Source organism: Neophocaena asiaeorientalis, unplaced genomic scaffold, assembly GCF_003031525.2.
Source record: "Neophocaena asiaeorientalis asiaeorientalis breed wild unplaced genomic scaffold, Neophocaena_asiaeorientalis_V1.1 scaffold124, whole genome shotgun sequence".
NCBI classification, from domain to species: domain Eukaryota; kingdom Metazoa; phylum Chordata; class Mammalia; order Artiodactyla; family Phocoenidae; genus Neophocaena; species Neophocaena asiaeorientalis.
The window spans coordinates 4,105,419-4,121,275 of NW_020174135.1; the positions used below are offsets into that span (position 1 = coordinate 4,105,419).

Below are 15,857 nucleotides of genomic sequence, written 5' to 3' on the forward strand. Positions count from 1 at the left end.
ACCAAATTGTGACTATGAACGCACGCAGTGTCCCTGCCAGAACTCTGCAAGTGAGGCCCTGGAGATGAAGCCTCCTTCAATTCTGGGATCCACCCGGAAGATGGGCTGTCCGAATGTAGGCAAGAGCTCCAGGTGAGTCAGGTGGGCAAGCTGGCTCTCTGGAAACACACACACACACACACACACGACTCCCACCTGCACCCACCAGGCCCACCACCTGAGGAGGTCACGGGCAGGGGCAACGAGCAAACTCAGTGGCGTCGCTGAGCCACGTGGGACCACACGGACTCACAGGAAGGAAGCCAAGAGGTGTGGGTAGATTGGGCACCAACTCTGCATGCTTCTCCAGAAAGGTCTCTGCCACTATCCTCAAGTACAGCCAGATGTGTCACAACATCCAGTGAAAGGAAAGGGGGTGGATTGAGGAAGGGCTTCAGTCCATGAAGAGAAACAACGTGGACGTAATAAGCCTAAGAAACGTTTAGCCAAGGGGGAAGCTAAGACCGTGGTCTTCCTCCGCTCCACCCTTATTCAGGGCTGGCCTGGAAACCAAGGGGGAGACAAATGAGTCAAACAGAACTACGTTAGCAGATTCCCTGCTGCTTAAAAAGTGAAACCAAAGAAGACATTACCAAGAAGAGCGACCAGATCCGCCATGGGTTCGTTAAGGATCCCACCAAAGGTCCCTGAATGGAAATCCTGATCTCTGCACTTCACCTGCAAGACAGGGAACGGGAAGGGAGTTGCTTTTCGCCATGGCTGCTCAGAGACACCTTTCACCGGGCGGCAGACCTGCCCCGGGTGGCCCTCAGGGCTCAGGGCTCAGCTGACATTGTCACCACCGTGCTTCTGTCACATGATGTGGAGCGTCTGCCCCCCAGGTCTTCAGGTCCCACTGAATTCCCCGAAACCGACCTCAGCCCCAGCCTGGCCACCAACAGCGCCAAATCCCAGACCACCAGCCCCTCCTCGGCCTAACGGCTGATGTGAAGCACAGTTGCCTTGCTCTTGGTTTCACACCATCTCGTGCTCAGCCCTCCTTCCAGAAAATTCTCCAGGAAACTTTCTTCTCCTTGTTCTTTTCCTCCTGCAGGACCATTCTACTTACGTCTCCTCTGATGACTTATTTTCTGTCTTTTCGCCCCCAGATTAATCCTTGGATCACTCTACACACAGAGCTCCAAGGCCCACGGGACTTCCTTTACAACCGCCAGACTCTCAGCGCTCCTTCCGTAGGTCTGACCTTTGACCTACTCACAAGACCTAAAGCTTCTAGTCGCTTATGGTACATAACACTTTGGTGTGCTCCCAGCTTCTGAACTGGAGGAGGTCTAGACGGGAACATCTTCTCCTACAATTACTTCCTCCTAGCTTGCCGTTTCCAAAACAAGGAGAGATGCCAGTCCTATAAATCTATCCCCTTAAAATGATGTTGGGGACTTCCCTGGTGGTCCAGTGGTTAAGACTTCGCCTTCCAGGGCAGGGGGTGCAGGTTCGATCCCTGGTCGGGGAGCTAAGATCCCACATGCCTTGCGGCCAAGAAACCAAAACATAAAACAGAAGCAATATTGTAACAAATACAACAAAGACTCTAAAAATGGCCCCCATCAAAAAAAAATCTTAAAAAAAAATGATCTTGGATTTCTCCCAGGCACATTATGTCCAATCGGTTCCCAAGTTCTAATGAGTTTGGGTTTTTTAATTCTCTTTGACCCATTGCCTCTCACCTTTCCTGCCCGGCTGGCCCTTCTCTGCTTCTATCGCCATCTTTAAAGCCCTGCCAGGTGAATCTTCCATTTAGTCACTGTAGCTTAAGACCTGTATGTCACCAGGCAGGGATGCTAACAAAGCACTTTGGGGTCGCAGAGCCCCACCTCTGAAATCTTTTGCCGCCTTATCCCACCTCTGCTCACAGCTTCCCTCCTCCTGGCCCCCTCGTCACGAGCCTGCCCTCCCCCGTTCTGGGCCACAGCAAGACGTCCAGTCCCTCGACCCATCCAAGACCTCCCCACCTCTTGTCCTCCTGTCCTTTTCTCCCCATTCAACCTGAATGCCCCTGTGCATCCCTTCAGCCTCTCCGTGGGCGACGTCTTGACTGACTTCGTCTCCTCCATCACACCATTGGGCACAGCCCTGGATCAACCCTGCCCACTGGGGTGTCGCCACCACCGGCTCCTGAGCACAGCTGCAAACAATATCCCACTGCTCGGACAGGGGACTAAACACCCTCACCTGCCCGCCAGCCACTTCTTCGTGCCCACCTGTTCCCCACAGAGACTACTTCCAGCATGTCTCTGCAGAGAAACTTCCTGCTGACTCAGCAGTAGAAAGAGGACAAGGATAGCGAGATGTTCCACGGCCTGCACAACTCGGACTCCACCGTGCTTCTGCAGCTGCCCGGGACCCCAACGGGAGAGCGGAAGCCCTTCCCGGCTCAGGATCGCACCCGCCCTCTGGCTCTCATACACCATCCCCCCACCCCCCCACCACCCCCGCTTTGCGGTTTCCAGCTGCTCTATGAGGGAGGACTTTCTGATTCTAAATTGCAGGCTCCATCACAGCTTGTCTGCATTAATAGAAAAGGAGCAGGAAGCAGACTACGTGTCAGGGCGGAACTCGAGGTCACTTTTAGTGATCACAGCAAGCCTGGGAGGATTACTGCGCTCACTTCAGAGGTAAGGAAACAGGCTCAGAGGTTAAGGTGCGCGCAAGGCTGTTCGTCAGATGAGCCAGACCTCGGGTGCCGGCCTTGTCAGTGCTGGCACCCCTTCTCTTTCTGTCCAAGACATGGTGGGCAGGGCAGGTAACGGCCGCTCACAGCATCCCCAGAACCCAATCAGGCGGTCAGTCTCCTTACCCCAGTGCCCCCGTGCCTGCCTCCAAATTTCACAGCTGGAGTTCCTAAAACGTGGTGAGTCACAAACCCCTCTGAATCTTCTCTCCAGAAAAACGTACACAGCACATGCGTTCATGGCTGCGGTGCTTCATGAACTCCCCCAGTCCCAGGACCCCGTGATCCCCCGGGGCCATGCCCCTGGGTAGGGGTCTACTCTCTGTCCTCCCCGCCGGGACCCCAGCACGGATCCACCTCCAGGCGGCTGCCGTTGGCAAGTACCTCCACCATGAAGTAGCTGTTCCCTCGCGTCCCACACGTGAGCGCGGGCGTCCTCCGGCTGATCCACAGATTGTCTGAAATCACGATGTAGTCTACACTTGAGAAGAACCCGGCCTTCTCTTTCTGGACAAGTTCCTCCAGGGCAAGAGAACCAGCCTCCTCCATCCCCTCGATAACAAATTTGATGTTCACGGGCAGGTCCTGAATTAACAGTGGAGCAAACCACGCTGTCAAAAAAAGTGGACACCTTGCCCTTTCACCTTTTAAAATCCAGGATTTGTTTGCATGTAACTTAAACACACTGAATTATTATATACATTCCCAAAAGCTCTGTTTATAACGAAGGAGTTTTAACTCAGGTTGACGGAGAATTCAAGGTAATGGCCAGTGAGCCATCAACCTAAGACTGATGACAGAGGATCTGGGCAGGGCATCCCTAAAGAAAAGGCTGCGCCCACCATATGGGGCTCCGTTCGGCCCCTGCAGAGAAGCCCGTTCCTCTTTCTCCCCAAAAGGAATTTTTCCATAAAGGTTACTCAATTACAAATCTCTTTTCTGTCCTCATAATTCTGAGCATGATAAATGAGAACTCTTTCCTTTGAAAGGTTGTCTAATGTTTAAGCCTCAGGATAATTTTCATTTCAAGTATCTGTTATCTTTCAGCTACGAGTTCAATCTGCCTTTTAACTTATTCAAAGGCTTTGATCTTGCAGCAAAATGAACCTTGAGTTTTTCTCTAATATTAGGACATGGAATAGCGCCTTTAAAATTTTTACAATGTGCCTTTCCCCCATTTGGTTTTGATCTTTTTGTATCTGTATAACTTATAACTTCATATCTTTGAGAGCCGTGTGGAGAAGAGGGGTCGACGGCTTTTCCTAGAGCATAAGGCACGTGCAGGGCGGCGGGGGGGGGTGAACAGTTATTCTATGCAGACGAGGCAACGCAAACACACTCATTAGCTCTAATAAGTGGGATTGCCTGGCCCCAGATTAACAAAGGCAGGATGAATGGAGGATTATGTATTAGGAAATGTGACCTTCGGTCATTCAGCTGCTTAAGGGCATTTGGGGATAACAAGTTTTTCAATGCATTCCTTGAATACATTTCTATGTGTCTTAGGAAGTTAAGCTAAAGTTCTGAAATCTTAATATTTGAAAGCTCCTTATTAACATTTAACTAGAAAACAATTCCCAAGAAGTAGCTGGAAAGCCTAAGAATTTTCTGGCAAAATGTGATTAATAAAATACAAGTCAATAGCTATTAAGTGTTGGAGGAGGACGTGGGGCTGGCAGCCCAGCCTGGGCTTTGGTCTCTGCTCTGTCCCTTGACACCCAGGGACCCGGGACCAGCCATTTCACCTCTCGGCAGCCCACTTCTCTGTTAATACTTGCTCTGCCTCTTGGTAAGACGATCCAGTGAGGTGATGTACATTTAAGTGCTCTGTAAGCAAGACAGAAAGAGGGGATGGGATAGAGGGCAGAAGGGAACGAGCAAAGAAGAGACCAGAGCTCATAAAGGGCCTAGTACTCGCGGGCTCCAGGGAACCTTTCCATATTCACTGAATCCACGCAACAAGCCTGGAGACAGATATGCTCATTCCTAGATCATGCATGAGGGGAGTGAGGCTCAGGGAGATTAACTGACTTTTCTAAGGGCAGAGTGGGGATTGCTTGTTTTGTTTGCGATTATACGTTTCAGAGTTGAAATTTAAAAAGCAAAGCAGGGGCTTCCCTGGTGGTGCAGTGGTTGAGAGTCTGCCTGCTGATGCAGGGGACACGGGTTCGTGCCCCGGTCTGGGAAGATCCCACGTGCCGCGGAGCGGCTGGATCCATGAGCCATGGCCGCTGAGCCAGCGCGTCCGGAGCCTGTGCTCCGCAATGGGAGAGGCCACAGCAGTGAGAGACCCGCATACCGCAAAAACAAACAAATAAAAAGCAAAGCAGATTTTGACCTTTATATAGGACCTGTCTTATAAATATTGCTTTCCTCTTCTTAAGAAAGAAGGACAGAAAACGAGAGAGAGGGGTGGGACGTGGGGAGGGAGGGAAGGACGGAGAGAGAGAGAGAAAGGAAGGAAGGAAGGGAGGGAGGAAGAAAGAAAACAGAGAGAGAGAGAGAGAGAGAGAAACCAAGGGCTTACTTAGGGGAGTGCCATGAACAAGAGGACAACCTTGCAGTGGTCAGCAGGGCCCAGGCAGAAAAGCGTCCTGACTCACTAAGCCTGTCTTCCTCAGTGAGACGAAGCAGTCAGGTGAGAGCAGTGAAACCCTCTCTTCTGCTTACGTCTCAGGAGACAACAGACTCATGAGAGAGAAGCCCCTGGAGTCTGATGAAATCCCCTCCGAGAAAGAAAAAACGCAACGTCAGGACCTGCTCGATGGACAGGATTTGGGAGAAGCAGCATCAAGGACCTGAACCTCGGGCAACAGCTGGGCCGCTCCAGTTGTCTTGTGGACAAGGGGACATGGTGCCCGGAGATGGACCCACCCCAGTCCTCACCAGACAGGCACATCATCCCAGCCCGACCTCGCAGCCCTGTCTCGGAAGGAGTGTGCTGCTCCCAGAACCTCTCTGGGGACGGGGTGGGGTTGGTTGGCGGGGGTTTGCCCTGTGACTGCCGACACGTCCCTTTCTGTCCATGAACCCAACAAATGGGCCCCACTTCCTCTTAAATTCCCAGTGTTCCAAAGTGCTTAATTCAATTCAGCCACACAAGTAAGATGAGGGAAAGGTAGCAAGGCTGCACATTTTTAAGGTGACCCCACAAACTCCTTCTGCACCCCCAGGTTACAGAGCCCATACTCTGTGGAGCCCAGACTGGAACAGGCTGGGTCTCATCCCTGGGCCTGGTCTCCCTGGCACAGGCTCAAGCTCACCGACTAGCAGGGCCATTTCTGCATGAAAGGGCTGGACTCACACCATCAAATCCACCCAGTGTTAGAGGGCCGGGCGCCCATATCAACACCCTCACTTTTACAGAACAGAATCTGAAGCCCAGAGAGGTTAAGTCTCCCACCCATGGCCACACAGCTAGATTGGATCCTGTTTGGAGGGTAAGCATGCTCATTGCCAGAAGAGAAACGAGTGGTGCGAGATGAAACCACCCTCAAGAGCGCAGCAAACGACACAGTTTTGGCTGGTGGTCTGAGAGAGCAGCCCTCCCCTCAAAGCTGCACCCCACCATAACCCCTCCTTTGACGGATTGAAACCACTTCCCACAAGAATAGAAAAAACTCAGGGATTCAGACAGAACGTCACACCCCAGAGATTGCTATCCTGATAATTTGCAAAGCAGCTAATCTATTTCTTAAAGTGTATGTCTATCTCTACTAACAAAACCGTACTTTGTGATAAGAGGGACGGGTTGCAGATAAAAAAGATAAGCTGAGTAAGTTGAAGATAAAAAAAGACAAGTCCCAGCAGATGGTGATGTAGCCACAGGCTCATGTTTTTTGCTGTGTCACATTGTTGCATGTCAACAGCACGGGATCAAGGTATCACCCTGCCCCAGACCAGCTGGGTGGCTTTGAGTATGTTCCCTTCCTTTCCCAAGCCTCTCTCTCTTTATCTGTAAAATGCGTGTGATTGTAACACATTCCTCTGCGGATTGCTGGAAGAGTAAAGGACATCACGCAGCTCAAAGCCAGCTGCCTCCATCACCATCATCACCATTATCACCATCACCTTCACCATCACCATCACCATCATCATCACCATCACCATCATCACCATCACCATCATCATCGCCATCATCACCCTTACTCCCAAGCACAGCCGGCACCTACCTCGTCCAGGGCTCTGAATGTGCTCACAGCGTTGATCCACGCTAAAACAGGGCCTTTGTTGTCTGTCGTTCCTCGGCCATACAGTTTTCCTTTAAAATTGGGGGAAGAATTTTCAGAAAAGCATGGACACCTCTGCCAAGTTTAGTGAGCCAAAACCAAAGGTAGCTTTACGGGTAATTGTTTTAATGGTGCTTTCTATTTTTCTAGGCAGAAGTCTTGCTCTGAAATCACAAAGTATTGTTTCTTATGTACAAATAGTATGCTAGCCAGCAAACGTAAGCTAATTTGAAATACACAGATCCCTTTGGCCTTAATAGTAATTAGCCATTTTATCCAAGTTCATTGAAGAAGACCCGCGGGTTTGTTGCAGAATGTCACGTAATATAGCCTCTCACTCTGAGATTTTACAATTAGCAGGACAATGAAAAAGAGTGTATGTGTCTCTCCATTAACCTTTCTTTTTCTTGTCTTTATAAAACATAATTACATTTGGTGTTTTTAAAAAAGAAAATATGTGACCTACACAGCTATTTTCCTTGAAACCCAAAAACTCTCCTAATGGGAACTTGATTTGCCCAGGGGCACAAAGGTTCATGGTTTCTTTAACAACTGAAGGGAAACCAGCCTCATTGGACCAACCGGTGGACCATGAGAGCAGCGTTCTCTGCACTCCTAACGATGGCAGGTAAGGCCTGGAGCCCGGAGCAGTCACATCTCGAATTCTTAAGCCCTACGAGCAGTCCTTCACCCACAGAAGAGCCCAGCACGAGGGGTCACTGACCATCCACCTCCGTCAGCGTGTGAGGGTCCGTGACCCACCCATCCTCCTGTCTGGCAGGCTGCACATCCAAGTGGCCGTAGAAGCACACGGTGGGCTTCTTGGGATCATTCCCCAGTTCGGCCAGGATGATGGGAGGTATCGGGAGGCTCTGACCATCAGGCAGCTGCAGACGGAATATGGGTAACTTTTTTGAAAAAAAGCCATTTGGTTCTTCCAGAAAATTCAAAGACATGGATGGCGTTAGGAGTCTGTTACTAGCTCCAACCGGGTGGACACAGTCCTGTTAACAGACTATTCAGGCTTGTCAGTGCTAAAGCAGGCGACACTGGGAGGGCAGATTAAAGACCCATCTACTCCCGAGGGGCAGTAATAAGCCTTGATTCTGATGAGGGATTGGGTCCTTTGAGAAAGAGGCATTTGAACTTAAGGGAAAGAGCCATCTGGGAGAAATGTGAAGCACATGAAAGACATGAACAGCACAAGTGGGGGGCCTTCAAACGCACCCTCCACCTTCCCCCCATCCCCCCCGGTCCCGACAGGACGAGAGGTCGATGCTACAGCCTCCTGTGGGACGAGGTGGAGATCTCTGCCCTTACTGGGAATCGCGGTGCTGCTTCTGCTGAGCATGAGGGCAAGCAAACCCCCATCCTGCCACCATGAAGGGAAGCCTGGCTGATGCCCCGGGAAGTGGCTGCTCGGAGGCGGGAGGGGATGCCAGCACCTGCTGAAAACCTGTGTCCACCAAGTCCACGTGGGCTCCCAGGTTCCGGAGCCGGTCTGCAGCTAGGCCCATCATTCTGAGCAGCTCTCGTCGGAGGCGCAGCACGGGCTGGACCGAGTCGCTCTCGACCGCCACCCACTCCTTCAGCGTCTGGGAGGAAAGGCGACAGGCGGTCAGCACGCGGGTCATCCGCGTCCACTCTTGGGGGCGCACCTCGCCGGGTCCCCAGCGCCCTCATCTGACCTGGAGACCGAGCTGGCAGACGACAGCTGGAGGTGTGACCAGGAGCCCAGAAGCCAGCGACGGCTGGTCAATGCAGGACGGGACGGTTGGTGGAAGGCCGCCTCTGAAGCCTGGCCTGGGCCCCTCAGCGCCACCAGGCTCATACAGAAGGCGCGGGTCCCCGCCCCTTTTGTGGTCTCTAGGAACTGAGAGCAGCCGCCCCTCGAGGGCTCGGCTTCCCACAAACGTCCCTGCAGGTCACTCTGATCTACCCCACGGTGGCCTCAGCTAGGCTGCAGGACCCCCTGTGACCATCCCTGCATTTCAGCTCTGAGGTCCCCCCGCTGCACCTGCAGGATCCGGGAGGGGGTGTAACCCCGAGTTTGAACTCAGGGCTGGGCAGGCAGACAACCTGAGTTCCTGGTCCTGGTTCTGCCCACTACAGGTGGGTGACTTCAAGGACATTTCTGAAGCTCTGGAATTGGCCTCAGCTTCCTCCACTGCAGGAGGGGCGTGAGGCTCCCTCTCTGCGCATTATGGTGGGTGTAATGCTGTGAGACAGTAACACATACACACTTTGGTCTTTCTCCCCGGTTCCCGGCCAGCGCTCCTAAAACTTTTACAATTTCCTAAGCGATAAGGTACTAGGAGCATCTCTTGTTCTAATATTTGGTCTTCGACGCCGGGTCCTGACACAGAGCTCCTAATGCCCTTGGGATTTCCCGGGTGAAAAGGAGCGTGCTTTTGTTCTAGTGAGGAACTTTGGAGGCTTCTGGGCGTGTGGGCCGGTCACCAGAAAGACCGAGCCGTGATCAGACGCTCAGAACTTCCAGCCCCAGCTCCCCACCTTGGGGGAAGGACGACAGGCTGGAGATGGAGCTAAGAATCGGTGATGCCTACGTGACGAAGCCTCCATAAACATCCCTGAGGCTCGGGGTTCAGAGAACTTCCGGGCTGGGAAGGGGTGCCCTGCAACCCACAGGACAGAAACTCCCGCCCCGGGCAAACGTGTAGGAGCGTGTCCCTGAGTTCTGCGAGCTGTTCTAGCAAACGATGAGCCTGAGGAGGGGTCACCAGAGGCCCTGATCTGTTGCCGAGTCAGGCAGAAGTGTGGGCAGCCTGGGGACCCACCACCAGCTACTGGCGTCTGAGGTCGGCATCGGGGTAGGGGTGACACTACCTCCAGGAAGACAGTGTCAGAGGTGAGCCACGTCTCAGGACACTGAGGGGGGGGGCACACAGAGAACTGGAGACTTGCTTGTTGTGCAGAAAACCCACACTCTGGGGACACGTCTTTCTTGGTGAGGACGGAGTGAGGACGTATACACGGGAGACCCAGGCCGCAGCCTCGCCCCGTGGGAGCTCCGTAACCACTGCTGATTCTCAATGTTAGGGACAATCCTTCCCCTTCCAGGGTCCGTACTTGAGCCGCTTACCCTGGGACAGCCGCAGTGTTTATTACAAACCATACATGTGATTTTGGACTCGACTTCCTAACTTATTTTAGTTTGATTTCTATCCTGGTTGTAGCACTTCTATTTTTATTGTGAAGAAATGTATTTGGTCTGAAGGAATATTGTGTTTTACATTTTTAAACTGGAATTTGTAGGACGGATGCTGCCAAGTCAGTGCTGAACTTAATGGACTGGGAGGATATGAGGACGCTACACAGGGCAGCGCTGGGCTCAGAGGCCCGCATTGACGCATGCCCCCACCGCATGCCTTTTCTCTACCCGCTGTGAATTCCAGCCTGCACTGCGAACCCCAGTCGCGTTTCAACATCCCAACAGGCACTTACATCAAGTTAACACGCCCACATAAGGAAGGATTCCATGAAGGTCAAGCTCAGGCACCGCAGCCTGTACACTGAGCTTTGTGCTTTAGTACGAATCATGGGGGATTCACGTCTGTTTGCACAGTAATATTCCCGACACGGGTTGGTTGACCCAACAAATGTACACTGAACACACATCGTGTGCCAGACACAGTGTCGGGGGCTCGGGGTCCAGGGTCCAGGGCGGCCTCAGGGAGTTCCTGGGCAGTGGAGGTGGGCCAGGCGTGCCAGGGGCACAGGAGAGCCAGCAGGAGAGGGACGTGCCAGGTGGTGACGGAACGGGGAGGATGCATTTCAGCTAGTTTTGCAGGTGGAGAGGGTCTCTGAAGGGGACGATGGACCACCTGATGACGGTCCAGAGTAAAGGTGAGCTCAACGGAGCTCAAATGTGCTGGGAATGCCCTTTTTGGAAGGAATGGCCGGAAGGGATCTCTTACCAACATTTATTATTCTAAGTCAATGAGGAGTCACAGGCATTTTAAATGGAGTTGTCAAGAAAAAAAAAAAAAAAAATCCACATCTCCCAGCAAATAACCATTCTCCCAGATTCCCAAAGGGCATATCCAAGCATTTTGTGCGTGCCGTGTCTCTCACCTGTACAAATTCATCCTGATGGAGATCGATGTATTGGAAGACCTTCTCTAGCAGCCCGGTGGGTGGGGAGGACGGTGAGAACATGCCTCCGTCCAGCAGCAACAGGAAAGCAAGGAGAGATGATGCCTGTAAGCATGTGACGGGGGGATATTTTAAAATAAGGACCAGGTTTTGGACTTTCCACCTTTCAAATACATCAAGAAAGTTCATGTTATCCAACACAGCTGATTCCAGTCTTCTGAACTAAAATAACACAAGGTAGTAGAATGGGAAATATATTTTTTGCTATATCTTCACCCAAACCCTTCATTTGCAATGCTAAAGAATTTTAATAAGATAGAAACCAAGTTAACAAGCTTGTATTTAAGCAATGCTGTTGTTTGTTTTTTTTCCTATGACACAATTTTCCTATGGGTTCACTTCCTATAAAGCTAAGTCAGCTCCCTACATCCCAGGTGTTAAGGGCAATATTTATAAGAGAGAAAAACGTGAGATAATTAAAAACAAAACCAATAAAAAAAACAGCAACAAGCCTTCTTTGTGTGATTAGCCACTTTATGAAATATTAGAAAAGTAAGGACTGAATAAAATCCTGTGCATTGCTGTAGGGTTTCTTTCCATCAGCTCCTGCGGTTAGAATACCTTGAGAAGAAACTTACAAGCCACGCTGTGACAAATAACATCGCAGGACTGGCGATCATGTGGACACTGTTGGCCACAGTCTCTGCCTGGGAGCCCCCGGTCCATGGCTTTCTCCTCTTTCCCTCCCACCAATCTGGCCTCTCTGCTTCCATCCCTGACGGGTCCCTTCCTTCCTCTGCCCAAGACCCCATTTCCTCCCTCCCCCCTCTCCCTGTGACCCCTTCCTAGTCTCTCTGGACTCCCACAGCAGGCTCCAGGCTGGGTGCAGAGCAGAAAAACTGTGTCCAGAAGAGCGTAGGGCTTCCAGGTTGCAGACTAAACTAATTATCTTCTTCCAAACCAACTCTTCCTTCTGGATTGGCTCTGTTCATTTCTGAAATAGACTTTAGTTTTTAGAGACATCTTAGGTTCAGGCTGCTGCTTCCCTTGGCCTCCAGTTGCAGGCACCAACAGAGCCAAGGGGAGGACTTGGGTCTAGGATATAAAGAACTACTACAACTCAATAAGAAAAGACAAATTAACCCAATTAAAAATGGGCAAAAGATTTGAATAGACATTTCTCCAAGGAAAACATACAAATGACCAACAAGCACATGAAGAGATGCTCAACGTCGTTAGCACCAGGGAAACGCAAATCTAACCGCGACGCGACCACAGTTCACACCACTCAGGATGGTTAAAATCAAACTGCTAGATGACAGCAAGAGCTGGCGAGGACGGGGAGGGACTGGAACCCTCGTGCACTATTGCTGGGGATGTAAAATGGTGTGGCTGCCTTGGAGACAGCCTGGCAGCTTCTCAGACAATTAAGCGCAGCGTATCTTACAGCCCAGAAATCCCACTCCTAGCTGTGTGCCCAAGAGAAATGAAAACATACGTCCACACAACAACTTGTGCTTGTATGTTTACAGCAGCATTATTTGTAATAGCCAAAGCTGGAGACAATCCAAATGACCAGTAATGAACGACTGAATGAACAAAATGTGGTACAGACACACAATGGAATATGACTCAGCCATAAAAAGAAATGAAGTATTGACACGTGCTACAGTACGGAAGAACCTGAACACATTCTGTTAAGTGAAAGAACCAGAAACAAAAGACTACACATTGGATCAGTCCAATTATGTGAAATGTCCAGAATAGGTAAATCCTAAGAGACAAAAGTAGATTGGTGGTTGCCTAGGGCTGGGAGGATTGGGGGGAAATGGGGTATGACTGCTGATGAGTTGGGGATTCATTTTCAGTGATGAGAATGTTCTAAAGGTGATTGTGGCAGTCGTGCAATTCTGAACGTACTAAAACCCACTGAAGTGCAATGCACACTGTAAGTGGGTGGATTGTAAGGAAAATGAATTGTATTGAAAAACAGTTGTTATAAAAATAATAATAAATGTAAGCATTCAACAATATAAATATATTACTGAGTATGAGAATTGTCTATAAAGGAAGCTAAGGTGGGGGTAAAATCAGGGTCAAAGCGAGCCATGCTCCTCCGTGAGTGGACGAAGCACTTGGTCCAGCAGATGGCGCCAGTGAGCTGTTCAGCATCGCCCCCGTCCTCCTCCGCGGCTCCCAATTCACCTTCTGAGGGCAGCTAAGTCCCGTGGGCAGAGCCTAGAGCCAGGGGCTGCGAGGACCCAGGAGGAAAAGGCCCCTGCAGACCCACAGTGGCAGGACGATGAGGTTCGTGAAAATGGAGGAGGAAATTTTTTGCAGCCGATCCATCTAAATTAATATTTGAACTGTTATTTTTATTTTTCATTCATTCAATTTGCATTAAAAAATTATTTGGGGGCTTCCCTGGTGGCGCAGTGGTTAGGAATCTGCCTGCCAATGCAGAGGACATGGGTTCAAGCCCTGGTCCAGGAAGACCCCGCATGCTGAGGAGCAACTAAGCCCGTGCGCCACAACTACTGAGCCTGCGCTCTAGAGCCCGCAAGCCACAACTACTGAGCCCATGTGCCGCAACTACTGAAGCCCGCGTGCCTAGAGCCTGTGCTCTGCAACAAGAGAAGCCACCACAATGAGAAGCCCGCACACCACAACGAAGAGGGGCCCCCGCTCACCGCAACTAGAGAAAGCCCGCGTGCAGCAACGAAGACCCAATGCAGCCAAAATAAATATAATTAATTTAAAAAATTATTTGGTGCTCCTCTCCAATGAAATATGAAAGGAAAACTTGAAGAGGAAAAGGAAGCCAAAGGAAAAGGAGAGGAAGGAAAAACCTCGATTGTGAGGACCGAGAGTCCTTCCTGAGGACCGAGCTTCCATCAGGCTTGTTCCTGGAGATGCGGTCCTGCCCACAGGGCCTGCACCACCGCACCCCTCGCCCCCAGAGCTGTCCCCCGTCTGTCTCCCCTCTCCACTCGCCGTCAGGCCCGCAGAGACCGGCCGTGGGCACTCATCCTGCTCTCAGGATCCTGGGTGGGGCCCCTGGGCATCCTTTGGTCTCCTCCCGAGTCTCTTGTGTTCCTCATCGTTCTGTTTCTTTTCTTGGGTTATAGTCATGTTTGACCTGAACGAATCACCCAACAAAACCCTGGGGACTTAGAAAGGGTATTCCTGGCCTTGGCCTTCGCAGGAAGGAGCATTCGCTGGAGAAGGCAAGGTGAGGGTGAGGGTCAGGGAGCAGAGACGGAAGCCCAGGTCTTAGTGTTCTCCTGGGGGGCTGGTGGCCCAGCCTGGGCTGCAGGGCCTCGCAGAGGAAACCCCTTTGCTCCAGAGGCTCCTGTTAATTCCAGCTGGTTGTTCTCAGACTGGGAACCGAAGTTCCACGTGCCCCTGTGCTGGGTACTTACATTTAAATGTAAGGACCTCCTGACTTCTCAAAGTCAGGCCACACCTCTGCGGTATAACCATCCCCCACCCCGTCCTTCCCCTAATCCAAAGAGCTCCACTTCCTCAAAGCCTCGCCTCCCACTGGACACAGGCCTCAGTGGTCACTCTGCTCTCTCCCAGCCTCAGCCAACAACTGGAGACAGTTAGGTGAGCCATGTACCTAGCTGACAGTGGCCTTGAGATCCCATGGGCTGCCTCAACCAATGACACTTCTCTATCTCCTGCCACAAAAACAGCAGGCATCTCAGAAGGAGCCTGGGGTGGTTGTTAGTTTCTGATGTTGAACAGAATAAAGAATAGAAAATGAAAGCGCTCTCACCCCACACAGCCTGGGCCAAGGGTACATACAATGGCCCATCAGCCAAACCCTTTTCCGCCGGTAAGAAACTTTAGTGCCAGCATCAACCTGGATGCCAAGAATTCTGCTTACCAAGTCCTTTAGAGTTCGGTGTGACCTTTACAGAGGTCGCTCTGCCGGTGTCTGCTTTGATGAATTTTATAACACAGGAAAAATGCTCTGTTAGCCTCGTTTATCTCACCACGAGAGGATTAAAAACAAAAATTCCAAACTGAAACACAGGCTTTTCCGGCTTGTGTTCATTCCCTTGCCGGCTCTGAACTGAGCCCAGCGGTTTCCGCTGAGGTTAACCAGTCCTGCAGGCTGGTGAGGGCGTGGCTTTCAGAGGGCAGCCTGGACTCACGCCAGGGCCAAGGAGGCAGTTTCAAGGAGCTGAACGCCCCAGAACGTCCCAAGAACTGCAGCGTGTCCACCATCCTCTCGTGGGGTCTGCCGCGCGACTCTGACCCCAGAGAGGAGAGGTCAGTGGCCGAGCCTCACTCCCAAACCCAGAGGTGACCCGCACGCCGCACACAGGCGGCTGGGACGCCAGCACAGGCTCGGCAGGGCCGCGGAGGGCAGAGGTCACCAGAAGCGGGGACGGAGGAGGCCCCGGGCGCTAGCCTGGGGCGCACGTGGAGCTGAGAACAGGCTCTGGCCCTCTCCATGGCCGACGGCCCGCTGCGGGCAGGGGGCACAGGCTCTGAAACGGGCACAAAGCACCACCACGTGCCGCCAGGAAGGGCCCGAGGTCAGTTCCCACAGCGGCCGGCCCTTCGAGGCCCGGGGCTCCGGAATGCTCCATCCGGGGCGGCAGGCGGCCAGTCCAAAGACCCGGCTCCCGACGGCGGGGGCGTGCGTGTTTCTCCACCGCCTGTGGTCTTTGCCAGTGGGGAGCCGGCCGCCTGCACAGGCTGCGGGGGACCAGGAAGCTGGCCTGCCAGTGAGCGAGGCCACCTCTTCCCGTCTGGCCAGGGACCTG

At 52.0% G+C, this 15,857-nt stretch overlaps 1 protein-coding gene across 4 annotated transcripts in view; it reads right to left on the bottom strand.

Moving 5' to 3' along the window:
* Positions 1-15,857, bottom strand: part of CNDP1 (carnosine dipeptidase 1) — a 32,992-nt gene that overhangs the window by 10,243 nt on the left and 6,892 nt on the right. For 3 of the 4 annotated variants that reach the window (XM_024754831.1, XM_024754833.1, XM_024754830.1), the window contains exons 2-7: positions 11,056-11,181; positions 8,406-8,555; positions 7,685-7,847; positions 6,904-6,992; positions 3,116-3,316; positions 633-717 (exon numbers count right to left, since the gene is read on the bottom strand). In XM_024754831.1, coding sequence (XP_024610599.1) covers positions 633-717; positions 3,116-3,316; positions 6,904-6,992; positions 7,685-7,847; positions 8,406-8,555; positions 11,056-11,181 — 814 coding nt within the window. Of the gene's footprint in view, positions 1-632; positions 718-3,115; positions 3,317-6,903; positions 6,993-7,684; positions 7,848-8,405; positions 8,556-11,055; positions 11,182-14,968; positions 15,146-15,857 lie in introns of those variants that run through there. The other variant, XM_024754832.1, reaches the window with a different exon arrangement.